Genomic DNA, 27,664 nt, shown 5'->3' on the forward strand with positions numbered 1-27,664 from the left:
TCACTTCAGTGCCTGCTGGGATGCAGCCAGCGCCATTATGTTAATACAACATTTGAGAGGCTGGGTAGGCCCGGGCTCCGGAATTAGTTTCACAGGACAGGAAAGGGGAATTGGAAGGCTTCAGGGAGGCCTTTTTTTTTTTCACTTGTCTACAAAAAATAAAACCACCCAAACATTTTTCACATTCATTTAAAATGATTGCACATCACTACAGTCTGTATATCCTTATTGGAATAACACAGACATGCAAAGAGTTTTGGCCAATCAAATTTGAGGTAGTGGCAATCAGAGGACACCAGACACTCTTTGTATGTCTACACTGAGGTACAAAAATGCCTGAAGCCACACAGAAACGTCCTCATGACAGCGAACGTAATTAACATCACTTTTCTGACTGTCTGCAAAGAGATATTATGCAGGTGCAGCTTGGAAATCTTGCTACTGGAATCAGCTTGCCTATCAGAGTGAATGAGCAAGGGGTGGAGGAGGAACGGTTCACTTGGATGTCAATGTATGAAAATAGGACACTCTACCGGAGCTGTGACTGGGGCGAGAAGCAAATCATGCAGCACTTTGGTGGTTTGCCCATAGTTCAAGAGCGACCCCCTGCATGGTGCGGAGATTTGCGGAAGTCAGCTCACCAGTGCTGAAATGTGCTTATACGAAGAAAGAAATATAGCTTTGGTGGATGGACATGAGAAGAAGAAAACCCAAACTTTTGTCCTGTTTATGTAATGGTACATGGAAATATTAAAGTAGCAATACTAGCCAGAGTCAAATACAATATGTCATTTTATGCTTCAATTATTCATTCTGGATTTATTCTTTGCATATATCTATGCTTTGCATGCATCAGCTGATTCCTGCTTAGAGTTCTCATAAGGATTAGCACAGCACTATCCCAGTCTACTAATAGTCACACTACTGTGCATAGATAAACAGAATAAAATTTAAATCAGAAAAAAAGAAAACTGCTCTTATGAACAAAATTTGAACTCTGAATTGTAGTATATAACATATTTTACCGTTATTGCTGCTTGAGCATAACTTTTGTCAAATCATGCAGAGGTGACTCTTGTTATCTGTCTGAGTTGTGGTTTTACCATGAGGCCAACACTGCAGTATCTCCAGTGCAAATAATGAATGCTCACTGGAATTTTTATGCCCTGGAAGTATATTTTCAAAATAAACCTCAAGCAAGTTTCATAAGCCTAGGCTAACAAAAAAAGAAATTTAATACAATAATCTTTCCACCTGAAATTTCAAAACCGAGATTCTTAATATTGCTGGGTACATGGTTGAAACTTTTACTACGCACTTGTCAAGTGCTGCCTTTTCAGCATAGAATGGCTATGCAGCATTTTCCTAAGAAGATTGAATGGGTCAGAATGATTGTATTGTTTCCAACTCTTTCCTTTCTTCAGGCAGAGCACACCGGCAGTATAGGACTTTGAATTAAGTCTTTCATAATACTGTATACAAGCCCAGACCAAATTAAAACTGAAGTTTTCCCATCTTGTTAACTTTGCATATATTGAGGCACCTCATGCATCATTCTATCATATTCTTAGCTTTTACTGACATCTAGTGTGCAGCCTGGAATTTGCAATCTTTCCAGCATCTCTAAAAACAACTTCCTGTTATTTTAAGAGATAATACATTCATTCTGTCTATTCCACTCATTATAAGCCTAGCTTCCCCTTCTCGGCGTCTTTTCTGCCAGTTGCAGCAAACAAAAGCAGCTTACTTCACAAATAAAACACAAGAATTGGAAGTTTTACAGAATGTCATTAACCACCCTGTTAGGGGCCCTCCCAGAATTCAGGGGTACACTGTTGCTCCCGGGGTCACTTTCTCCCAGCTCTCTCTTCCTCTCCTCCTCTCACATCAAACACAGGACACTGGCCTCAGGGTGGCGGGGTCCTTTCCAGCAGGGAGGAGGAGTCAATCTCTGGGGCCCTAGGCTCAGAGGGGAGGGAGCCAATACACAGTCTCTTGAACTATCTGCTGCTTCTCTTCCAGTTGTTCTCAGTTAGGATGTCCTTGCTTTGGGGGCACCTTGTATTCCCACAAAAAGATACGGGACACTCTGTTGGCATGTTCCAACAAACAATTGCTGCTACCCAAAATATATTCAATCCAATTAGCACAAAATCTTTAATCAGTGTTGACAAAAATCAAATCCAAAGAGTTCTGATGATCTAAGACCTGCCAGCTGAGCCAGTGTCTGGCACAATGAAAATTAACCTGGCCAGACAGACGGCGGAAAATGGATTCCTAGTATGAGCTGGAATCTCTCTCTCTCTCGCTGATGTTACTCTTAGACCTCTGGTTTAGAAAGTCTTAAACATTTTCAAAGATAAAAATCTTCTCTCCTTCTGGACAGGAACATAAGACATTTATTTATTTATTTATTTGAAGCTTTTATATAGCGAGGTTTAGCACATGCCTTCACCCCGGTTTACATTGAAACGAAACAATGATACATAGAACAATTTGAGAAACAAAAATATATGCAAATAGCATATGGAGTAGGTTGTAACAGGAAATAACTAAAAATAACTTAAGTCAAATAACGAAAATGAAAATAGAAACGAAAAACGAGGAAGGTATATACAAACTCGTGCTCTGAATACAAGAAAGTATTAATGGGAAAAGAAGGAAAAAAGGGGGGGATGGGGTAGGCAATGGAAGGAGGAAGGGGTAGGTATGCGGAGAAGAGGGGAGAAGGATGGGAGGCTTAAGGCATCACAATTGTGGATTGCTTAAATCATCATTGAAAGTCTGGCTGAAGATCCAGGTTTTCAGTTCTTTTTTGAATGATTTATTTTCGATGATAGTGGTGAGGTAGCATAGTAGGGCGTTCCAGAGTTTTGGCCCCGCTATGGAGAGAGCTCTATTTCTGGTGTTAGTAAGCTTAGCCATGGGATATGTGGGTATTTCGAGTAGACGTTTTTCAGAAGTTCTGGTGTTCCGTTGAGGTTTGTGGGGGTGGAACATTTTACTGACTGCGGAGTTAACTGTATTGTGTAATGCGTCGTGGATGATCGTCAGGGTTTTGTATTCAATTCTCTGAATGATTGGTAGCCAGTGTAGACGTTTTAATATTGGGGTGATGTGATCCGATTTTTTATTTCCGGTCAGTACTCTTGCAGCGGCATTTTGCAGTAACTGTAGCGGTTTTAAGGTGGATTTGGGGAGACCTAATAACATTGAGTTGCAGTAGTCTAAGCTGCTGAAGATCAGGGATTGTAGTACTGTTCGGAATTCCTGATGGTGGAGGAGCGGTTTTAGGTGTTTTAGTACATGAAGTTTATAGAAACCTTCCTTGGTTTTGGCTGCTATGTATGTTTTTAGGTTGAGATCTTTATCGATCCATACGCCGAGGTCCTTTGTTGAGCTTTTTAGAGGTATGGAGATGTTGTTGATTAGAAGAGAGTTGTGGGAGATGGTTTGGTCTGAGACGTTTCTTCCAATGAGGATACATTCAGTTTTATTCATGTTTAGGCATAATTTTAACTTGTTGAGCATGTTTCTAATTGTGGTTAGGTGTTTGGCAGCTGTGCGAAGAGCGTCTTCTATTGAGTTGGTGACAGGTATGATGAACTGAATGTCGTCGGCGTACAGAAAGAAAGTTATTCCAAGACTGGAGATGAGGTGGCAGAGAGGAATTAGATAGATGTTAAAGAGGGTGGCCGAAAGGGCAGAACCTTGTGGTACACCGGTGTCTAGAGGGAGGGGTTTTGATGAGATGTTGTTCATAGTGACCTTGAAGGATCTGTTATTTAGGAAGGAGGTGAACCATTTGAGGGTGATGCCGGAGAGGCCGATGTTTGAGAGGCTAGATAGAAGGATTTTGTGATCTACGGTATCGAATGCCGCGGAGAGGTCTAGGAGTATTAGGAGGTGGTTAATCTTGATGTCAGCACTTCTTAGAATTTCATTAGATAGGTTGACGAGAAGTGTTTCCGTGCTGTGATTTTTTCTAAATCCGTGTTGATTCGGGTGTAGTATGTTGTATGAATCAAGATGTTCGTTTAGTTGGGATAAAACAGCTTTTTCTGTCAATTTGGCTAGTAGGGGTAGATTGGATATGGGGCGGTAGTTATTTGGGTCTGACGGATCTAGGTTCTTCTTTTTTAGAATGGGAGTGATGGTTGCAGATTTTAGTTCGGTTGGGAGTTCGCCTTCTTCTAGTGATTTGTTCAAGATGGCGGCTAAGGTGGGGGCGATGATATGTGCCATATCTTTGAGGTTCCGCGTCGGGATTGAGTCAAGTTCATGACGTGCAGGATTTATTTTATTTAGCATTTTTTCGGCTTCAGTGTTGGAGACAGGGTTGAAATGTGACCACTGGGGTATATTCTTAGATTCTAACCAGTCTTCTGTGGTAGTAGAATTGTTGAGAGAGCTTATTAGTCTGTTGATTTTGTCATTGAAGAACGTGGCGAGGTTTTGAGATAAGTTGGTATCAATGTGTGAGTGGGTAGTAGTGTTTTTGTCCTCTGTGAGGTTTTTTACGATGTTGAATAAGGCATTTGAGTTGTTAGAAGAGTTTTTAATCTTTTGGCTGTAGTAGTATCTTTTCGTGTTTGAAATTGTGCTTTTATAGATGGCAAGGTGAGTGCGGTATCTTTGTTGGTTAGTTGGGGACATCGATTTTCTCCATTCTTTTTCCAATTTTCTGAGGTTAGATTTCATTGATCTTAAGTTGGAGTCAAACCACGGGTTATTTTTGTCATTTTTTAGTTTTCGCAGACTAGTTTTCACTGGGTTTATATTGTTGGCTGTTAGTTTGGTTAGATGGTGCCAAGATTGAGTTGCTCTCTTGGTGCTGGAGAGGTCGAGGTTAGAGAGTTGTTTTCCTAGTTCTTTTTGTAGTTTGTCTGGATGAAACTGTGGTCTGAATTTGAAGGAAGAAGAGATGTTTGCATTAGTTGAGATACTGGGTTGTAGTTGAGTTTTACAGTGGATGAGGAAGTGATCAGACCAGGGGACTGGGTTGGCTGAGGTGTAAGTATTTGAGAAGTGGTGGCTGGTGAAAATTAGGTCAAGAGTATGACCCGCTTTATGAGTATGGGTGTTCACTTGTTGAGTCATGTTGAAACTAGATAGCATGTCCAGAAGGGTTTGGCAGCTATGAGTTTTTTTGTTGAGGTCTGTGTGGAGGTTGAAGTCGCCCAGTATAATCGTAGGTTTTTTTGTGCTGATGTTTGAAGATAGGTATTCCAGAAGGGGGGATGGGTCATCTTCTAGAAGGTTTGGAGGGCAGTAGACTAGGCATATTTGAAGGTGTTCTGAGTCAAAGAGGGCGATTTCGTAGTTCTTTGGTAGGTTGTTGGAGATTTGTTTGATTGCGAGCTCTTTTTTTATTATTAGTAAGAGGCCACCTCCTCTTCGGGCTTTACGAGGAATGGAGAACAGGTCGTAGTTGTTGTTAAGTAGTTGGTTTACGAGCACTTGGTCGGTGGTTTTGAACCAGGTTTCTGTAATAGCTATGAAGTCTGGATTATTGTCTTGAATTAGGTCATTTATTAGGATATATTTTTTGGTTAGGGATTGAGCGTTTATTAAGAAGAAGGTCAAATAGGTTAGGTTTCTGAGGTTGTTCTTTAGGGGGATGTTGATGAGATGGTTGGATTTTCGTTGCATATGGTTCAAGTTTGAGTTGCTTGGTGGTGTGTTAGGCTTCCTGTTTTGAATGCTTGTTGTCGCAGTTTGTGGGTGTTTGAGATGAGATCTTGAATGAGAGACGAGGTTATTTTCTTCATAGGATTGATGAATGTATGGTGGGGTGCCTCTGGCAGGCATAACTTGCGCGTGCCGGCTCGCCATCCCCAGCACAGGCCACTGTGCCGGGGGATTCAGCCCCACCCCCAGACCGCCCTTGAACTGACACCACACCCCCGGCCCCACCCCTGGCCAGCCCCCAAACTGCCGCCACACCACCGGCCCCGCCCCTGGACTGCCCATTTTGAAAGCCCTGGGACATACGCGCATCCCGGGGCTTGTGCGCACTGTGAGCAGTACCAGTGTCATGCGACTGCCCTGACCGGCCCACCAAGGAATGCCCGAAGCCCTGATAAGCCAATCCGCCCCTGGTTGTGAGTTTTCCAAGGCACATCTGATCAGGTCTGAAGGCACACTGCTTGGCAAACATTGTTTGTTTAAGAATCTAAACAGCTGTTTTGTTATCAATAATCCTATACTGATGTGATATTCTTCAGGCAAAATCCTGGTCTAGGAGGTGAAATTCTTCTGTGCACAAAACAAGAGCAAGATCTGGGGGTGGCTGCATCTGATCCCAAGTTAACAGCAAAACCCAGAAAGATGCTTGGCTGCCTATGGAGAGGAATGGTCAGCAGAAGAAAGGAGGTAATAGTGTCCCTGTATCTCTCTGGTGAGACCTCATTTAAAATACTGTGTACAATTCTGGAGACCTTTACCTTCAAAAGGATATAGAGTTGATAAGAGGGAGGTTACTAAAATGGTCCGTGGTCTTCCTGTAAAGCATATAGGGACAGACTTAAAGATTTAAAACATGCATACCCTAGAGGAAAGGAGAGATAAGGGAGATATGATAGAGACATTCAAATACCTTAGAGGTATTAATGAGCATGTAACCTCTCCTTTACCAGGGATCACCTTCGGCAACTGCAAGGGTAGTAAAAGCTGCCTATAGCCCTGGGGAATTCTTTCCACTGGGGAAGAGCAAGTGCTATGAGCCCAATGGTAGTCTAACATTAAAAAAAAAAACAAGCACTCCATCCTCAAAGATAGTGTTCCAAGCAAAGAGAGAATTTATATGAAGAAAAAGAATTAAAATCGGCCAAAATTCAAAAGTTCAGAAAACAGCTAGAAAATTCAGCAAATATCAGTTCTCATTTCTCCCACAGTTCTTGTATTACATCTCAAAATCCTACAATTGTTACCACATTTCTTCTCAAACCTCTTCAGCTCAGACCAAGTCTCAGTTCTTCCCCACAATCTCTGACTGAAGCATTTCTCTTTTCAGGGTCCCCAGGAAGGAAAATTATAATAGAGACCACACTTCTTCTCCTTAATGCCTCTCAAACTGGGGCTTCCTCAGGAAGAATAGGTGTCGGCAGGAACTGATGGGTCTTTATCCTCCCAGTGAGTCCCAGCTCTTCTAGGGTGGATTCTTTTTACCCACTGTAGTAGAACTTTTCACTATCTCTTCTCCAATTACTTCCTCAAACAACTCCCCTCTGTGCCTAATGGAAAGCACTTTTATTTATTTATTTATTTATTTATTTATTTAAAAACTTTTATATACCGGCATTAGTAAGCATACATCATACCGGTTCACATTGTAACTGAAAGGCTGAAATTACAATCAACAGGGAGGGGAAGCAGGGAGGAATATACATAGTGCAGGAGACAATGAAAAAGAAGCATTAAAACTGTAACAGGCTATTTACAGGTCTGGATATACAGGCTAAACTTTTATGTCATATTCCCATCCCATCTGCTTTGGGGGAAGGCACCCACCATCAATTACTGTACTAAGCTCCCACCTACCTACACCTCCCATTACTGGAAAGTTCCACATTTTAACAATCGCTTATTTCTAGTAAATCCTAGAGGAGTTTACTCTTAGTCTCCAGAAGACAAAACATGGTGAAGTGTAAGCATTTTTGCTTAATACACATATTCCTTTTCATCCTGCTACTGCAGTCCAGACTAGTGGGATATCTCTACCAACTAGAGTCAGAGGGCATTCCCTTTTTCAGTGACATATCACTTGGTTATATAGGTTGGTGTTGCACTGGCAATAGGCAATAGCCAGATGGCGGACACATGTCGGACTGATGCAGTAGGATTCCTTGCTTCCAGGTCCCCGACCTTCAGGTCTAATCCCTGGTGGAGCTTGTTCCCAGGGCAGCAGCTTTCATCTGTTTTCCCTGCTGCAGCAATATCTCAGCTCCTAGAGCAACTATTTTTGTTATTGTTCCCCTAGAGGAGCAGGACTGGATCATGGTTCCCAGGGTTTCCAGTAAGTCCTAGTTCAATAGGGCCTGGATCATGCCTCTCAAAAAAGTCTTAGCAGAATTAGGAAGGGTACAGAGAAAGGTGACCTATGAGGAAAGGCTAAAGAGGTTAGGTATCTTCCGTTTGGAGAAGGGATGGTTGAGTGAAAGATATGATAGAAGTTTATAAAATAATGAGTGGAATGGAATGGGTAAACCCAAATTGCTGTTTACTCTTTCAAACAGTGCAAAAACTAGGGGACATTCAATGAAATTAAAAGATGATATATTTAAGACAAATAGGAGAAAATATTTTTTAACACATAATTAAACTCTAGAATTCATTGCCAGAGTATATGGTGAAAGCTATTAGTGTACCTGGGTTTAAAAAATTTTGGCAGACCCCCTTGGTTTGCCACCAGATGGCCCTAGACCCTTTATCAAGAAATACAGTTTAGTGAGATTTCCATTCCTTTTCAGCCCCTCCCAACCTGGAGGGCTGTGATTGGTTGTCTCAGGGTACTTAATGAGGTGATCAGTAAGTTCGGTGTGGTCATTTTCAGTTAGACTTTGGAGAGGCAAGAGCTCTTTTGGTACCCCTTTTAAGTTGGGCTCTCTGCCTAATTTAAGGAATTTCCCCCAAGAGCTTCCCCACAGTAAACTCCTTGTCTGAGAGGGCCTGCCTCAGTTTTGGAAGTGATATGGTTATTGATGTTTGGGTGGATCCTTGGACACTGTGGCAGCTGACCACGCCCACGGGGGGCAGTCCCATGAGGGACCACAGTGTCAGGCTAGACTCTGGACACACAAACACAGATTTGAATCTTTTATTAAACAGTTGTGGAAACCACCAGAGGTGGTGGTAGTGAGTAGTAGATGTTGAGCCCAGCTGGGCAGGTCTCCCACAAAACGCTGGAACAGCGAATCCTCTGCTAAGCTGTGCTGTAGTGGAAAGAGACTGAGAGTTATGAGTACACGATAAGAAGCATTCAGAGTCCCAGGTAGAATTAGGAGAAGTTCCGAGACAGGGAGAGCAGGCCCTCGAGGAGCGAGTACCTGATCCCTTAGAGCAGAGAGACTCAGTTGTATTGTACTCACGTAGCAGTAACAGAGATTCCACTAGACGAGAGGTCTGGCACCGGAACAGGGGGCAGGCCCTCGAGGAGCGAGTACCTGGTTCCAGTGAAGCAGTACTGTGGAATAGATGGTAGTTGTACTCACAGATGGAAACTGTTAGTGAAGTCTTCTAAGTAGAAGGGTTTGACAATGCAGGCAGTGACTCAGGGAACATGGGCCCAAGAGGAGCGAGTACCTGTCTCCTGATAGCACCTGAAAGAAGCAGAAGAGGACCCCAAGGAGCGGGAACCCCATTAGGAACCCCGAAGGGTGTAAGAGTTTCAGATAGTGCTGGAGTGGCAAAGCAGCTTCGGTACGGAGAGCGAATCCCATCCGTAGAGGTTCCGTTGCTAAATCAATGAGCTAGTAAATACTGTAGGCTTAAATATCCGGGCAGCATGATGTCATATCAGGGGGACGCCCCGAGGAAATAAAGATGAGGGCGGCGTGCGCGTGCCCTAAGGTACCTTGAAGGAGAATGGTGGGAGGCAGCACCAAAGCCGGTCTGGGGACGCCGGAGAGGATGGCAAACAGACGCTGCGACAGCCAGTAGTCCGAGGTGAGCGGGAAGAGCCGCAAGTAGTGAGAGGTAGGCAGGGCGAAGCCGTTGAAGACTGATGGTTGCATCAGGAAGAGAGAGAGATTTTTGCTGGATTTCTTTTTGTATTTTCATTCTTGAGAAAATCTTGGTCTCCTTTAAAGGGACTAGGGGCAGAAGACCTGTGAGCCATCCCTCGCCTCCCTAGGGGAGACAAGCACCAGCGACATCACTACCCAGTGTGGGATTTTTGAAGGCTAGAACTTATTCTATTTTTGAGTATAACGCTTACTGGAGGGTTTTAAGTCTCAAGAGCACACAAACATTTATTCTTCTGGGCTGTTCCAGCTAGCACTTCTCCCATAACTTTACTCTCTGTCCCAAGGGTGGAATCCTTTTTTGTGGGGGAAAGCTCTCAATTATGTCTCTGTCTCTCTGTGTGGTGTTATCTGCTACATCTCAAGGGGTAAGATGCTGGGACAAACCAGGCAGGACAAGGCACTGGATGTTAAATTTAATGTTTACTGATTCTTTAATAAAGAATTTACAGCTGACTGATGTACAAAGGTGTTTTTTTCTCTTCTGGTTAGATGTCCTTTATCTCCGATATCTGATAGAAGTTCTCCATGGTGATTTTAAAGTGCACAAAGCTCTCCCCGGGTTACAAATGGGAATCCTACTGGAGGGGGTCCCCTCAAACACAGAAAGTCCTACTTGATTCCAGTTTATTCACAGTTGCCCAGCCTGTCTTGGTCCCATGTGGTGGAGATCCAATTGAGAAACTCCAAGATCTTGGTTCTTCTCCTTGATGTTGGCGTTGGTGCCTTTTCTTGCAGGAAAAGTCTTTAGAATGTGGGAACCAGGCTAACCCAGCCCTGGAACCCTGTGGGGAGGGGATGAGTCAAAATACCTCCCCACAAAGCAATATCTGAAAACTTGCTCTCTGAAAAATCTCTCGGTGATTGCTTCTTCACTATCCCTGGTGCTTGCTCCTTCTAGGGAGTAGATTAGGGCTCATGGGTTTTTAGCCCTTGTCCTTTGTGTCCCATTGAGGGGGAGCCTTCTCCAAAGGGTGCAAGTTTTAAGCAGGAGTCCCTTCTGAAAAAAGTCAGGATACATCTTGGCTATCAAAAATCTCACCCAGAAGGATCTGTCACTGGTGCTTGCCTCACCTGAGGTGTAGAGGGAGCACACAGGTCTTCAGGCTTCTGGATTGACAGCCCTTTTGCCCCAAAGGGAATCTGGCAAAAATCTTTCTCACTGCAACTAAATACAGAACAACCCTCTGGCAGGATGTGCACAGGTAGGAACCTCTTTAAAAATAAAGATCTGTATCATATCTCTCCTGCACCTCCTCTCTTCCAGGGTATACATAATCAGATCCCTCAGCCTCTCCTCATAGGTCTTCCAATACTGACCCCACACCATTTTGGTTGCCCTTCTCTGGATCACCCCCATCCTGTCTTTATCCCCCTTCAGATATGGACTCCAGAACTGAACACAGTATTCCAGGTGAGGCCTCACCAAGGACCTGTATAAGGGGATTATCACCTCCTTTTTCTTATTGATTACTCCTTTCGCTATGCAGCCCAGCATTCTCCTGGCTTTAGCTATCACCTTGTCACATTACTTCGTCATCTACAGATCACCAAACACTATTACCACAAGGTCCCTCTCTTGGTGCGTGCACATCAGTTTTTCACACCCCCCCCCCCCCCCCCATCATACAGTTCTTTTGGATTACCGCACCTCAGAAGCATGACTGAGCATGTCTTGGCATTAAATTCCAGATTTACTGTGACTGCAGAGTCACAGATTTACCTTCACTAATGTCTGTGTTGTGGACTGTGAGGAAATGGAAAAAAAAAGGACTTGCAAGCGATGATCAGTTTCACTTTAAAATCGCCTGTCAATAGTTATGTTGGAACCTGATCTTGGAGTCTGCTAGAATCACTGTACAAAATCAATAGTCAGGGCCTAGGAGATCCCATCCTTTGGGGAACTCTGGAGAACCTGAGACTAATGGACTGTATGGAGAGTGAAGATATCTATAGCCTCAGGATTTACTATGTGCCTTTGGATTCCTAAAGAGCACTTCAGCCCAGAGCTTACACAATTTTGGCACCTGAACAGGGACCTTGAAGGCATTGGAAAAATGAATTTAAATGACTGTGTGTCAAAATACCAATTTCTGAAACATTTCAATATTTGTTAACAATTTGAAAAAATTAATACCATGAAGATGTATAGACCAAAAATAGTTCTGTCTCTGCTAGTGAGGGAGGGGAGAAAAAGAAAAAAACCTATGTAAGGGGCACTTCATTCCCCTACCACTTGTTTTTTCTCTTTTCTTTCTCCAGGGAGAGTTTTTGACAAGAGCCAAGAAGAAGCTTTACAATTTTTCCCCATCTAGGTTGTTGGGATTGGTCAGTCTCCCTCTATATAATCTGGGTTGAACATGTTCAGTGAGTGGTCTGTTGTAATTTTGGTTTTGGAGTGTTTTTCTGGTGGATCCCATAGGTCCCCACAGCCTGCAGAATTGGGAAAAACAAGGACAATAACCTTGCTAGAGCTATCACAGGCCTGGAGGGGTACGGCTTTGGGTGATTAGAGAGAAGAAAGAGTTTTGTCTTTTGAGAGAATTGTGTTTTTAACTTGATCTACTCCTAGCTCACGAGGGCAAGCACCCCTGCCTAAGGGGAATTGAAATAGGAGGCTACTTTTCTCGGTGTCCAGTTAAAGTGGGGACTGTAAGGATGGTTTTGGAAACCTTTTTTCTTTATCTGTGGATGTGATGCAGTTTTTAACACCACCTTCCTACTTTCATGTCACCAGGAAGGGACATTGACTCTGAGTTAAAGAGAAAGAGACTAAGGAACTTGGAGTTTTCATTCCATCTTTGTCAAGAGATTTTGGGGATTCTTTTGTGATTTTTTTTTTAATTTTTATTTTTTGATCAAGTTCATCTAAGTTACAGTAAACTTTTTATTTGAACACTAACTTTTAAAAAGCCATGCGGGTGCACATGTACGTGTGTATGCCGGCTCGCACCAAAGGACGTGGCCATTTTATAACATATGCACGTATATGTGCACATGGTATAAAATAGGCTGTACATGTGTACATGTGCACACAATTTTATATGGACACGTGCATGTGCATGCAAATGCCGCCTCAACCATGTAAGTGGGGGGATTTTAGCACACACATGCACAGATGCAATTACCAGTTTTCCCAGTTCATTCCCAGTTCGCCCAGGTAAAGGATAGGACTTGCTAACCCTCCTAGTTAATTAGCCTCCCTTTTACCCCATTAGCCCCTGCCCTTAAAACTCCTCTGACTAGCCTATTTTTTTTTTGTTTTGTTTTAGGGCTTAAACACCATCCATAGCAGAAGTAAAGTTATGTGGTAGGGACCCTGGGTGCATGCTTATGCACGTAAATATTTATTCGCTGGTTTCATTCATAAATCCGAAGACACCCATGCCATGCCCAGACCATGCACATGCCTTGCCCCTTTTGTGGTAAAAAAATGTTGTGCATGTACCAGGAGATATATGCATACTTGCGTGCCTTCTAAAATCCATGCGGCAGGCGCAACTTCTGCATGTATCTCCCTGCTTTGGTGCACCCCAAGGCTTTTAAAATTCATCCCTAACCATCCTGTATGTTTTTTCTGAGTTGATAACAAACCTGCTGAAATCTACAGGAGTGAATACCCTCGTGAGAAAGTTCAAATGGAGTTTGACTGGAGAGACTGTGTAGTGATCTCCACATTTTGTGCACCTAGGTGGACCCCTGGTATCCCATGGGTCCACCTATGATATGGACAAGACAGGAAGAATTAGAGGTCCAGGAAGATGACATTGGCCCTGGGACAGTAGCAGTTCCTATATTCTGGATAACAACTGAGAGGGGGTTACACCGTTGCTACTCACCAAAGGAGTACCGCCAGTGACTTCAGTCCAGGAAGAGCATGGAGAATGTGATTGTCATCCAAAAGAGGAAAATCTGCAGATGTCTGACTGACTTTGAAATAAAGAATAATACATTTAGTAACTCTCAATCATGGACATATGAAGGCGTTGTATAGACAATGTAATTCACATGAGTGAGTCTACTTGTCACTTTTTCTGTCAGTGACATGGAAGGGTGTACTATGCTGCTTTACGGGACAGTTTTTAAGAAGGAAAATCATCTAATAACCAGCTAAAAATAAGAGAGCAGACCTGCTTAGATCAGTTAAAAGAAGTAATACCAGCAATGAGGAAGATGAAAGAACTCAAACAAATTCTAACTATTGTGCATCAAAATTAGGATACTTATCTAAATATATTCTCTGTCTGAAATTTTAAGCCAGCACATTTATTACAAACATATGGGTTCCAAGAATCTGTAACAAAAGATCCTGCAAATGCAAAGGAATGGTCCACCCACAGAACAAAATTCTGCCATCCTGGGGAGTCTGTTCTCGCCTTGATCAATAAGGCCCTCTAGAAACAATCCCAATGGACTGCATGACACAAACAAGTCAGTACCTAGGCCAATATGTTGTTTCTGGTATCAGAATCAACAAATTGATAGGCTAACAGCCAAAAGAATATAGGTAGCACTGATGCATCCAGGCATCACATGCATTTTCAAAGATACCAAATTAGATTGTAAGCCCTCTCTGAGGCAGTGACCTACCTACTGTACCTGAATTGTAACTCACTTTGAGCATAGGTTTGGAAAGACAAATAATTAAAAATCCAAATCCATTCCACTTCATTGCCCAAGCTACTCCCTAGTTATTTGAACTACAAAAATGTGTGATAGAGCTGCACAGAGGAGCAAAATATTTAAAATTTGGGCCTAACAGATGACACAAGATATCACTTTACCCAATAGGGACTTTATCCTTTTTTAAATTAAAAGGATACTGCCTTGGCATCACCAGTCAACCTAAGTGAAACATCAGGGCATGCTAGAGAGATAAACTTCCTGGATGGAATAAAAGACAGTTTTATGGAGCAATTGGTTCAGGAACTGACAAGAGAGGGAACAATTTTAGATCTAATTCTAAGTGGAGCACAGGATTTGGTGAGAGAGATAATGGTGGTGGGGCTGCTTGGCAATAGTGATCATAACATGATCACTAATTAATGACTGGAAGGGGGACAGTATGTAAGTCCATGGCTCTAGTGATAAACTTTGAAAAGGGAAACTTTAATAAAATGAGAAAAATAGAAAAAAACTGAAAGGTGCAGCTATAAAGGTTAAAAGTGTGCAACAGGCATGGACATTCTTAAAAAATACCAACCAAAAAGCACAGACCAGATGTATTCCATACATTAAGAAAGGTGGAAGGAAGGCAAAACGATTACTGGCATGGTTAAAAGGTGAGGTAAAAGAGGCTATTTTAGCCAAAAGATATTAATTCAAAAATTGCAAGAAGGATGCTTCAGAAGAAAATAGGATAAAGCATAAGCATTGGCAAGTTAAATGTAAGACGTTGATAAACCAAGCTAAGAGAAAATTTGAAAAGTTGGCCATAGAGGCAAAAACTCACAATAAAAACTTTTAAAAATATATCCAAAGCAGAAAGCCTGCAAGGGAGTCAGTTGGACTGTTGGATGATCAAGGGGTTAAAGGGGCACTTAGAGAAGATAAGGCCATCAAGGAAAGATTAAATGATTTCTTTGCTTCAGTGTTTACTGAAGAGGATGTTGGAGAGATACCTGTTCTGGAGAAGGTTTTCATGGGTGATGATTCTGTTCAACTGAACCAAATCACGGTGAACCTGGAAGATGTGGTAGGCTTGATTGACGAAATTGAAGAGTAGTAAATCACCTGGACCAGACTGTATACACCTCAAGGTTCTGAAAGAACTAAAACATGAAATTTCAGAACTATTAGTAAAAACGTGTAACCTATCATTAAAATCATCCAATGTACCTGAAGATTGGAAGGTGGCCAATGCAACCTCGATATTTAAAAAAGGATCCAGTGGTCATCCAGGAAACTATAGACTGGTAAGCCTGACTTCAGTGCTGGGAAAAATCATGGAACATTTAGATAGTCATGGTTTGATGGGACACAGCCAACATGGATTTATCCAAGGAAGACTTGCCTCACAAATTCCCTACATTTTTTTGAAGAGGTGAATAAACACGTGGACAAAGGTGAACCGGTAGATGTGGTATATTTGAAGGCTTTCGAGAAAGTCCTACATGAGAGGCTTCTAAGAAAATTAAAAAGTCATAGGATAGAAGGTAATGTCCTTTTGTGGATTGCAATGTTATGACTTGCGGTAGCGGCAAGCCGCGACCGGGGTCCGTCCCTTACCTGTGCGGAAGACCGCCGCGTCTCCGATGAGGGTGTTCTGTTTCGGGGGCTCGGGTCTGCGGTTGCGCGCCGCGCAACATGGCCACAGCGTCATCGTCCTCCCAGGTCTCTGGCTCCGCCCCCTCCAGGGCCTTACGCGGCAGAAGTGGATTCGCTGCAGGAGTCTGTCCTGCACTGGGATTGGCTCTCCTCTTGTGTGTCAGCTGGTTGGAACTATTTAAAGGCAAGGCCTGCACCTCAGACCTTGCCTTGACTTCTTCTTGGCTCCTGGTTTGTTCCTGAGTTTGATTCCTGCGTCTGATCCTCCGTGTTGATTCCTGACCGGCTGCGGTGTCTACTTCTGGCTCTTGATCCCTGATTGGCTACGGTGTACTCTCTGGCTCTCGACCCCTGGACCGGCTGTGGTATATTCTCTGGCTCTCGACCCCTGGACCGGCTGTGGTGTATTCTCTGGCTCTCGATCCCTGGACCAGCTGTGTGTACTCTCTGGCTCTCGACTCCTGGACCGGCTGTGAAGAATCTCTGGCTCTTGACCCCTGGACTGGCTGTGGAGTTCCTTAGGCTCTGATTGTCTGGACTGTTCATCCCTCTGTTCCCACGACCTGCTGGAAGCACCAGCTCAGCTCTATCATCTATGACCCGCTGGAGACGTCTACCTCAGATCCCACGACCTGCTGGAGGCGCCAGCTCAGCTCTACCTTCCACGACCCATTAGAGACATCTGCTCCTGATTCCACGACCTGTTGGAAGCACCAGCTATCTGGACCACACGACCTGCAGGAGGCGCCTGCATCCAGATTTCCTGTTCTTCCATCTCGTAAGAGTCCTCGACTTGGCCTCGCCTTCCAGCGACGTGACGCTCGTTCTTCGCTGGACCAAGGGTTCACATCCCGAGGCAGAACATGCAATTTGTTTAAAAGACAGCAAACAGAGAATAGGATTAAATAGTCTTTTTCACAGAGGAAAACAGTGGAGTGCCTCAGGGATCTGTACTTGGACCAATGCTTTTTAATATATTTATAAATGATCTGGAAAGAGGTATGACAAGTGAGGTGATCAAATTTGCAGATGGCACAAAATTATGCAGAATAGTTAATCTCAAGCGGATTGTGATGAATTGCAGGAGGACTTTGTGAGACTGGAAGATTGGCTTCCAAATGGCAGATGACATTTAACATAGAGAAGTGCAAAGTGATGAATATAGGGAAAAATAATGCATACTGTAGATACACAATGTTAGGTTCTCTCTTAGGAGTTACCACCCAGGAAAGAGATCCAGGTGTCATAGTAGATAATACATTGAAATCGTTGGCCCAGTGTGCTATGGCGATCAAAAAAGCAAACAATTTTAGGAATTATTAGGAAAGGAATTGAAAATAAAATGGAGAATGTCATAATACCACTATATTGCTCCATGGTGAGACCGCATCTTGAATACTGTGCAATTCTGGTCACCGCATCTCAAAAAGGATATAGCTGCACTAGAGAAAGTACAGAGAAGGGTGACCAAAATGATAAGGGGCATGGAATGACTGCCTTATGAGGAAAGACTAAAGAAGTTAGGGCTGAACAGTTTGGAGAAGAGACGACTGAAGAGGGATATGATAGAAGTCTACAAAATCATGAAAGGACTTGAATTGGTTATTTACTCTCTTAGATAATAGAAAGAACAGGGGGAACTCCATGAAGTTAGCAAGTAGCTCACTGAAAACAAATCAAAGAAAATTCTTTTTTATTCAGCGCATAGTTAAACTCTGGAATTTGTTGCCAGAGAATGTGGTTACAGCAGTTAATGTAACTGGGTTTAAAAAATGTTTGGATAAGTTATTTGAGGATAAATCCATAAACTGCTATTAAGGTAATTAATAAGCAGTAGTAGGTTGTGATCTAGCTAATGTTTGGGTACTTGCCAGGTACTTCTGACCTGGATTGGCCACTGTTGGAAACAGGATACTGGGCTTGATGGACCCTTGGTCTGATCCAGTATGGCATTTCTTATGTTCTTATGTTATGTTTAGATCTGTCACAATCCTCTTCGCTATTGATACATGTCCCTTCCCTAAACAATGCACAGCAAACTAAAAGCCTGATTTACTAATGTTTTTCTACTATTTTTGTTGATAGGAAAAATAATTAGTAAATGAGGCTCTGAGAAAACACAAATGGAAAGAGTTTGTACCAAACATGATATCATCAGTTAGACTGTCCCAAATCACATCCTGCAAGGTCTGGGCATGGTTGTTGGTAGCCAAAGCCCCATTAAAACTCGCCATCTCTAGCTGCAATACTCCTTTTTAGGCATCATCACCCATCCTTTTTAGAGCAACTAAAAAAGGAGAAGTGCAGTCAAGGTGCATTTGTTTTATGACCGTAGAAGAAAGGTAGGGAAGGAGAATCCCCTGGCTCAAGGAGTTTTTTTCCAGGTGTAAGAACTTGGAGGGAAGGAGGAAGGGGACATTGGCTCCAGATAGATTTTTTTTCCTCCTATGGTCTGAGCCAAAGGGAAGGAAAGGGGTTCTACTACTGAAGGATCTTTTTAATGAATTTGCAAAGTCAGAGGAGAAAGGGAAGGGGGGTGACTGAATTTGCAGAATTGGAGGGAGAAAGAAAATAAAGCTAACACACAATAATTGCATTAGGAATGTGCATTTATTGGAACAAATGGGTAATCTGAACAAAAAAAGACCATGCTTGGTGTGTTTTGTTCCAAATGAAACAAATGATTAGGGGCTCAGAAAATAAACACATTTTTATTTACAATTGTTTTTAAGGTATATGGGACAAATAAAACTGAAGCTGTTTTTCTATTCGAGTCATACAATTCAGAGCCAGAATGGGAATGGGAAAGGACAAAGAAGAAGAACCAGTCGAGCTGATGCACTGTTTCAGCCAGCCAATCCCAGCTGGCAGGTTCATGGATGGAGAATGCCTTCCCTGATTTTTTAACCTGAAACTGAAAGGAAATCTAGACCTTGAGCACAGTCACCATTTTCAGATATTTCTCCCTTTGATTTCAGAGAGAAAGAAATTCCCTTCTGTAGCTCTGTGTTTAAGAATGAAAGGAAATGTTTACTACTGTTTAGTTAAGAGAGAAGAAGGCAGGCTCAGGCTGTTGCCTCTTGTCAGTGTGTCATAGTGGACACTGATTTCTGTCTCCGTTAGGGTTATAATATATCAACAGGAGTTAGAGAGCTGTGGAGAGGCACAGGGTTTCAGTTTCTCCTGCTGATAGGATGAGAGATTTGTGTTTTACTGTCACTGACTAAAAGATATCTATTACTGAAACCTTTCCTCTCTCAGCATTTGTTTGTCTCACTTAATGGAAGCACAAAGCAGAATGTGTGCTTTGTAATATGGGTAGCCAGGACATACACCTCTCCCAGCATCCACTCTTTTACAAAGATCAACACAATAAACACCCAAACACCTGAGTGGAATCAAGTAGGCCGCAGCTTTATTACAGATTACAACCAGGTGCCCAAGCCAATAGTAATAGGAAATAACGAACCCATAGTGATCAACCGCCACCAACCAGCAAGATGAATACCACCAGGCCACCTGTGTAGGTTAACAGCATTACACTATTGCCATTCCCATGACCCCCGCCGCCACCCAGCAAGGATCCATGCGTGTAGACCCCCACCACAGCCCAACAAGGAGCCTTACATGGGACAACTGCACCCAGTTGTTCCCTTCCCTTGCAAAAATCCAGACTTGACCATCGTCAAGTCAGCAAACCATTCAGCATAATGCTGACCCTTCAAACCAGCTCAGGCAACCCACCCCCTTATGTTGCAACAATCCAGAAAAACATCCCATAACCAACAAAATTAAAATATAAGGGCAAGTGGGTGGGATGCTGCAGCAGCAACATTGGCAGGTGAGTGAACCACAACCCTGCTGCGCACACCCCCTAGACCCCAAACTCCTCCCCCTATCCTACAATTCTAGCACCCGGGAACCAATCGGCTCCCAGCCCAGCCATGGTTTGAATTCAAACCGTACAATGATACCTTACTTAACAGACTGGAAAATTCTAGTCATAACCAACCTCCCCCCACGGCCCCCGCTAGCTTCCGAAGTGAGCCTGGCACCATATTACTACAGGCAACCGGGTACAAGACCAGTCTGCCTTACCATTTTATAGTTAAAGTGACTGCTATGTATGTGTATGTCCCCACTACTGGGTGCAATGCAAAACTAAAGACCGGCGCAGCTGACCTGCCTGAAGAGACACCTAAGGCTCCTGTTTATTTTCCGCTCTCCCTCTCTCCTCTATTTCACTGCTCTCTGTCCTCTTCCCTCCCCTGTGCTCCCTGTGCTCCCTGTCTCACCCGATTACTGTTGCGTTCTCTGTCTTCTTTTTTTTCTCCGCTCCAGATGCTGTCCCACGAAGCCCCGACAAACCCAGAAGACCAGCCTCACTCCTCCCCCTTGCCTGATGCTTCTGATGTCACCAACTTCAAAAAGCACGCCAAGAGGGGGGTTTAAATTGCAGGAAGGGAGCCGGAGGTGCCGCACGCCGGCGTCGCACACCAAAGGGGTGCAACAAAGGGGCATGCCCCTTTGTACGCCCCTTCGTACACCCCGGAGAAACTAAGAACAACCATATACTCCACAAGACAAAACCAATCAACTTGGAACATGGACAAAGAAAGAGAAGTACCAGCTAAACAACCAATCACAGTCTGCCTAAACAAAGGTAAATATGGAAAAAATTATTTACAAAACAGAAATAGATATATAACAAAAAAATCAAAAGAAACATCTCAAAGTAACCTTATACAGATAAAAAGGACCACTAACTCAAAAAACTCTACCATAAACAACCTGCTAATGTTAACATTCCTCCTAGTATATGCACAATCAGTTTCAAAGAAATTCCCAATCATCACAGATTTACTATATGACAAAAAACCTAACTTCATCACAATTACTGAATCATGGCTAAAAAAGTCAGATGTAGTTCTAAATAATCAAATAGTAGGGATGTGCAGAGGGACGGAATACATTGCATTCGGTATTCGTATTCTTCGGGGGGCAGATACGTTGCATTCGTCAAGGGGGCCCTAGAAATGTTCATGCATTCATTCTTATTCATTTCCCGGCTAAAACTGAATTAACTACAAACCCCCCACCTTCATGACCCCCCCCCAAGACTTACCAAAACTCCCTAGTGGTCCAGTGGGGGGTCCGGGAGTCATCTCTTGCACTCACGCCATCGGCTGCCGGTATTCAAAATGGTGCCAATAGCCTTTGACCTTACTATGTCACAGGAGCTACAGGTGCCATTGGTCAGCTCCTGTGACATAGTGAGGGCAAAGGCTATCGGCGCCATTTTGATTACTGGCAGCCGACGGCCTGAGTGCAGGAGATCGCTCCTGGACGCCCGCTGGACCACCAGGGACTTTTGGCAAGTCTTGTGGGGGTCAGGAGGGTCCCCCAAGACTTTCTAAAAGTCCCTGGTGGTCCAGCAGGGGTCTGGGAGTGATCTCTTGCACTCGGGACGTCGGCTGCCAGTAATCAAAATGGCGCCAATAGCCTTTGCCCTCACTATGTCACTGGGGGTCGACCAATGGCACCGATAGCCCCTGTGACATAGTAAGGGCAAAGGCTATTGGCTCCATTTTGAATACTGGCAGCCCACAGCCCGCGTGCAGGAGGTCTCTCCCAGATCCCCGCTGGACCACCAAGGAGTTTTGGCAAGTCTTGTGGGGGTCAGGAGAGTCCCCCAAGACTTGCCAAAGTCCCAGGTGGTCCAGCGGGGGTCTAGGAATGATCTCTTGCACTCGGACCGTTGGCTGCCAGTATTCAAAATGGCGCCGATAGCCTTTGCCCTTACTATGTCACTTGGGCTACCGGTGCCATTGGTCAGCCCTTGTCACATGGTAGGAGCACAAGATGGCGCTGGCCATCCATTGCTCCTACCATGTGACAGGGGCTGACCAATGGCACCGGTAGCCCATGTGATAACAATAACATACTATATCTGTCACAAAATGGATTTCGCAAACACTACAGCACCGAGACACTACTCCTCTCAGTAACAGATAACATCCTAAGAGGTTTTGATAGTGGAAAACATTACATTCTAATAATGCTAGACTTATCAGCAGCCTTTGACACAGTAAATCATAAAATACTACTAAAAAGACTAGAAGAAATTAGATTACAAAACAAAACAATAAACTGGTTCAGTTCATATCTAAACAATAGGTTCTTTCAAGTTCAGATCAACAACACACTATCAGATAAATTCAATCTTGATACAGGAGTACCACAGGGATCAGTCTTGTCCACAACCCTTTTTAACATATAAATGCTACCATTATGCCATCTACTAGCAGGATTAGGAATCATACATTACATTTATGCAGACGATATTCAACTAATTCTACCAATCGATGACACAATAGAGAAAACATTAAACCTAGCTAACATGTACCTAGACATTATAAAACAACTGTTAAACCGAATGGAACTCGTGATTAATATTGAAGAAACAGAATTTCTACAGTTTGGGGTAGATTTTCAAAGGGGTACGCGCGTACCCCCCGAAAACCTACCCCAAACCCCCCCTGCATGTGCCGAGCCTATTTTGCATAGGCTCGGCGGCACGCGCAAGGCCCGGAACACGCGTAAGTCCCGGGGCTTGCATGGAGGGGCGTGTCGGGGGCGTGTCGGGGGGGCATTCCGCGAGTGACGCGGCATCTTGGGGGCGGGCCCGGGGGTGTGGCGCCGGACCAGGCGTAAATCTGCCACATAGGTAGGGGGGGGGTTAGATAGGGCCGGGGGGTGGGTTAGGTAGGGGAAGGGAGGGGAAGGTGAGGGGAGATGGAGGGAACAGGCAGCATGCGCTGGGCTCGGCGCGCGCAGGTTGCACAAATGTGCACCCCGTTGCGCGCGCCGACCCCGGATTTTATAAGATATGTCTGGTGCACGAACAAAAGTACACCCGCGCGTACATTTATAAAATCTACCCCTTAGAAAGAAAAAATATCAAAATCATCCAAACCCCAATAATACTCAAAAACAATCAGAAAATAGAACTAGCTGAAAAAGTACGGAAGCTTGGAATAATAATGGACCATGAAATCAATCTAAAACAACACATATCACTAAAAGGAAAAGAGGGCTATGCTAAACTCATGATCCTCAGAAAACTTAAACCACTACTAACACCTTCAGATTTCAGAACAGTGCTTCAGCCACTAGTTTTCTCCAGCACCGATTACTATAATGCACTTTTACTAGGACTCCCAAATACAACATTAAGACCACTTCTATTTCTATAAAACAGAGCAGCTACAATACTAACTGGAAAAAAAAAGAAGAGACCATATAACTGAAACTCTAGCCAAATTACACTGGCTACCCATAGAACAAAGAATAAAATACAAAGCCCTATGTACCATACATAAACTAATACATGACGAAAAATCGGACTGGCTAAACACTGCACTACGGCTACATGTCCCTACACAGGAACCTTCGATCAGCAAACAAAGCTCTCTTAACCATTCCCTCAGTCAAGACAGCAAGGCTAATCCAGGTAAGAGAAAGGGTGTTATATTGAGCAGGCCCCACACTTTGGAACACAATGCCTCTAGAGACCAGATTACAGAGAGACCTCAAAACATTTAAGAAAAGTTTAAAGACATGGCTTTTTAAACAAGCCTTTTATAAAGAGACCGGAGAATAGAAAATATACAGGAATAAACAGAAGAGCACCAGCATACAGCACCATTCTCATAAATGTGCATTATAATATTTTAACAAATTTATTACACAACTAACGTAAAACACAGAGAATGTGATTTTTACCTGTAAAAGTACCTTACAGGTACACCTGGCCAGGACCTACATCACTAAACAATTGTGAGTCTTTTTATGATTTAATGTAACCGAAACATTTTGGCACCCGTTAGAATGTATTATAGTACGCTTAGTCCTACATTATTTTCATCTGCTTACATGTAAACCGTTGCGATGGTATAGAACTTAGCGACGGTATAGAACAGACTTTAAATAAATAAATAAATACATCTCTAGTCTTCTGTATAAAATTGTATCATGCCATTGCTGTGGTATCAAAGGGCGTATGCGGCGGCAAGAATGGGAGAAGTAGGGAGGTCTAAGGAGAAAGCCTGTTCTTGTACAGGGAACCAATGCCAGCACAAGCAGCATAGATGGTACTATGATCAGACCAGAAATCCCACAAGAGAGATAAAGCATGGCTATTTTAGCAGGGGCAAAACAGTTACAGAAGCAGGGTCAGGTAAAAAACTGGAAGAGCAGTTGCCTGTTCTTATCTCCTCTTCCTCTGTGGTGCAAGAACAGAATAAGGCAGAGTTACTAAACAAAACAGTGTAGCAACTAAAAGCAGTGGAGCACAGCTGCTAAGCTCTCTTTCCTCCTGAGGACTATCTGCAGAAGGTCTTTTTGAAAAGTGGTAATTCAGATGAATCACGTTTGGAATTTCAAGAATCAGAACATCTAGTAGCTGAGGAGAATTTGGGGAGTCTAATTACTTGTGTGCTATCCAGTGAGCAGCCGCAGGAGGCAGTAAGTGATATTGTCAGGGAAAAGAAGCCCCCCTCCCCCCCCCCCCCCCCCCCAGGATGACCAGATAGATTGCATGAGAAATAACCCTAGCCTTTTCCCTCCTGGTCTACCCTCAACTCCAGATTCAGCAGCAGCACCCAAGGATCCAGAGAGGGAAAGGGTAAACCCACCACACATCAGAGGTGTAGAAGCACTTTAGAGTTGGGGAGAACCAGCATTTTGCAAAATACAGTCACTGTCATATATGGCTATCAGTAGGCAAAAACTACTAAGGCCATCTTACAAATGGAGGTATTCAGCTTCATTTGAAAAAAAGCATGCCAGTTTGTGTTGGTTTCAGTGGAGATTGGTTTCACCATTAGTAGTCTGGGGACCTTTCTTCCACTCAACGCAGTTAACAGCAGAAAATCCAAAGAAAAGAAAATGTCTGTCTTCCAAGCTGACCACCCTGTCCTCTCTCCCACTAAGGTGACAGGCAAACAGCCCATTTCCCTGTGCGTTTTTATCACATCACCATTCTGTTGTAAGAGGCAGACAGCATTAAAGGTGGTGATATAGTGCATCAGAAAATGATTGTCCTGGAGGACCAGCCCTTGCAAATCATGGAGAATGTGGGATTTAAGTGACTGATGAACCTTTTAGCCCTCTTAACAAACTGCCCTCCAAGACAACACTCGGTAGACATGTTTTCCCTATACTGCACACTTAATACTATACTAACATGACGGCACTGCTGGCCAAGGTGGAGGGAAGTAGAATCCATTTCACCAGTGAAGTCTGGACCAGCCAGAATGCTATATTTTATTTGCCTACCTCTCCCTAATGGCACACTGGTGGCAACTGGATGAGGCAGGGCAGGCAGCAGCAGCTCTAGTGGGGACAGACTAGCAGGGTACAAGTGGGCTGTGTTACACACCACAGTGATGGATATCAGGCATACCTTGGTCAATATTATTGCAGCAATAAGGAAAGGATGGAGGGCTGGCAGCTAGACTGAAAAGACAAGACTGTTGTTCCTGATTATTTTGTTACAGACAGTGGCACTAACATAGAAAGGCAGTGGAAGTTGGGAGGTGAGAGAGAATTCATGGTTTTGCACTCCTTGTTGCACCTGGCAGTAAATTATACCCTGTGGATGTATGAGGAATGCAGCATCTTATTCTTGAAGGAATGGATAGAGAAGTGCAGGAAAATAGTGGGGCATTTTCACTGGAGCATGAAGAGTGGGTGGGAGCTCCATGAAAAACAGGAACAATGGAGGTGCTACTGCACCAGCTTATTTAGTATGTAAGCTCTAGCTGGAATTCCATGTACCTAATGCTGAATAGGTCAGCTGAGCAATGGACAGCCCTTCATGACTTGTTTGTGAAAAGCAGTAAAGGCATGAATAGCCCCCAAGGCATCATTATTGGGTGCATTTGATGCAGATGTTATTAGGATGCTGTTGAGTATCTCAGGTCCACAACAGCCACCCTGGGCAAGGTCATCCTCATAGTCAATATCCAAGAGCAGAGTTTAGAGGATTTCTGGCGGGAACATAGCTTAAAAAGCAAAGGGGGTAATATTCAGCCACTGGCCGGCTTGTACAGTTAGCCAGATAAACTTAACTGGATAACTTTGAGGGATATTCAGCAGCACAGCTGCATCATTGAATATACCCAACTATCTTAAAATTAGCTGGATAACTGACTGTATCCAGAGTTAACCCTATGGCATTACCAGTTAACCAGAATTATCCAGCTAATTTAACTCTGCCCTGGCCTGGCCCCTATGTTATCCTGCTGAATTTTAGCTGGATAATGAGTTATCTGACTAAACATTAGTCGGATCAGTAGCTGAAATATTCAAAAGTCTGTATTTAGCTGGAAAACTCACGTTATACAGCTAAATGCCACTCAAGATGGACCCCAAAGTTTTTATTAGCTCTCTCTTCATAGAGAATATGCAGTAGCATTTAGTACTGAAATGCTATATTTTATGCTATGCAATTGTGTGCTACACTGCTAAATATCACGTGTTAAAGAAAAACAATATCTAGCCTAAATAAGAAAATATAAACTGAAATATTATCATAATAAAATAATCAAGTACAATGGTTGTATCTGTTCCATTTTCCTTCTACTGTTTTTTCCATGTTTGTATAAATCTTAGGATACCAATTAATAGAAAAATATCCAGAGAGAGGTGCATTGTTTTATTTATTTCCTAAAGTCAGTTAGAAAATACACCAAGGTAGATATAGCAAACTCTTGATCCAGTGTGACAATCTTTCCACATTTACAAGTGATAAAACCCTATCTAGTTCATCAAGAAGTCCATTATTGAGCAATGGAGCAATTTTTTTTTTTTTTTTACTGACTCAAAACAACAACATACATCCTCCATTGTTTTCAAAATATAGACTCGATTTTTTAAGGCTTTCTCCCTATCTATGAAGGATGGTGGTCATAATCTGCAGAAAGCTTTCATTCAGAAGAAAACTCACAGGTGACCTTCATGGCCTTATGATATCAGTTTGTTCGCTAAAATGGATTTTCCCCTACTTTGCACAATAAAATAAGGTTAAAAAGCCATACCAGGCAGTGACAGCAACGAATCAAATATCTTGCAGTTGGAGATTCCTGTGCTGTCTGATGTGCAGCTTTTCCACAAGTTTTCATACAATCTAGAGATTGTGATCACATTTCCCTGCACAGTTGAGAATTTCCAGTAATTGTTTGGCAAAGTGGCTCCAATAATTAACCATCCAGCCAAGCTCAGGAGAAACCCCGTCATTTCCAACACATCTGACATGGTTCAAAGTGTACTTGAAGTAGAGGCTTTAGATTTTTAAAGATATGTGTATCCTTCAGAGAGAGCTCTTTTCTGTTAGGGGCTTCGCTGCTAAATAAAGACATTGTACCTTTGCTCTTTGCTCAGAGCCCATAAAGTGATAAAGTTTTGAGTATGTGTGTGTATCAGTTACTAGGTGTGGTCTGTGGCACACATGTGCACTGCACCACAATACTAACATAACATAAGGAATATACTGTGTTGCCCTTGCAAATTTTACTAATTGAGACCCCCAGCTAACTAATCGACATGTCATAAATCTTAGTCGGACCTGTTGTTATTGTGATACGCTGATC

General features: G+C 43.2%; 1 protein-coding gene across 1 annotated transcript in view; it reads right to left on the reverse strand.

Moving 5' to 3' along the window:
• Positions 1 to 27,329, reverse strand: part of LOC115099498 (claudin-10-like) — a 52,766-nt gene extending 25,437 nt beyond the window's left edge. The window contains exon 1 of the mRNA XM_029617171.1: positions 27,113 to 27,329. Within this exon, the coding sequence (XP_029473031.1) occupies positions 27,113 to 27,329 (217 nt within the window). The remainder of the gene's footprint in view (positions 1 to 27,112) is intronic.
• Positions 27,330 to 27,664: the final 335 nt, after the last annotated feature.

The sequence above is a fragment of the Rhinatrema bivittatum genome, chromosome 9 (assembly GCF_901001135.1).
Source record: "Rhinatrema bivittatum chromosome 9, aRhiBiv1.1, whole genome shotgun sequence".
Taxonomy (NCBI): domain Eukaryota; kingdom Metazoa; phylum Chordata; class Amphibia; order Gymnophiona; family Rhinatrematidae; genus Rhinatrema; species Rhinatrema bivittatum.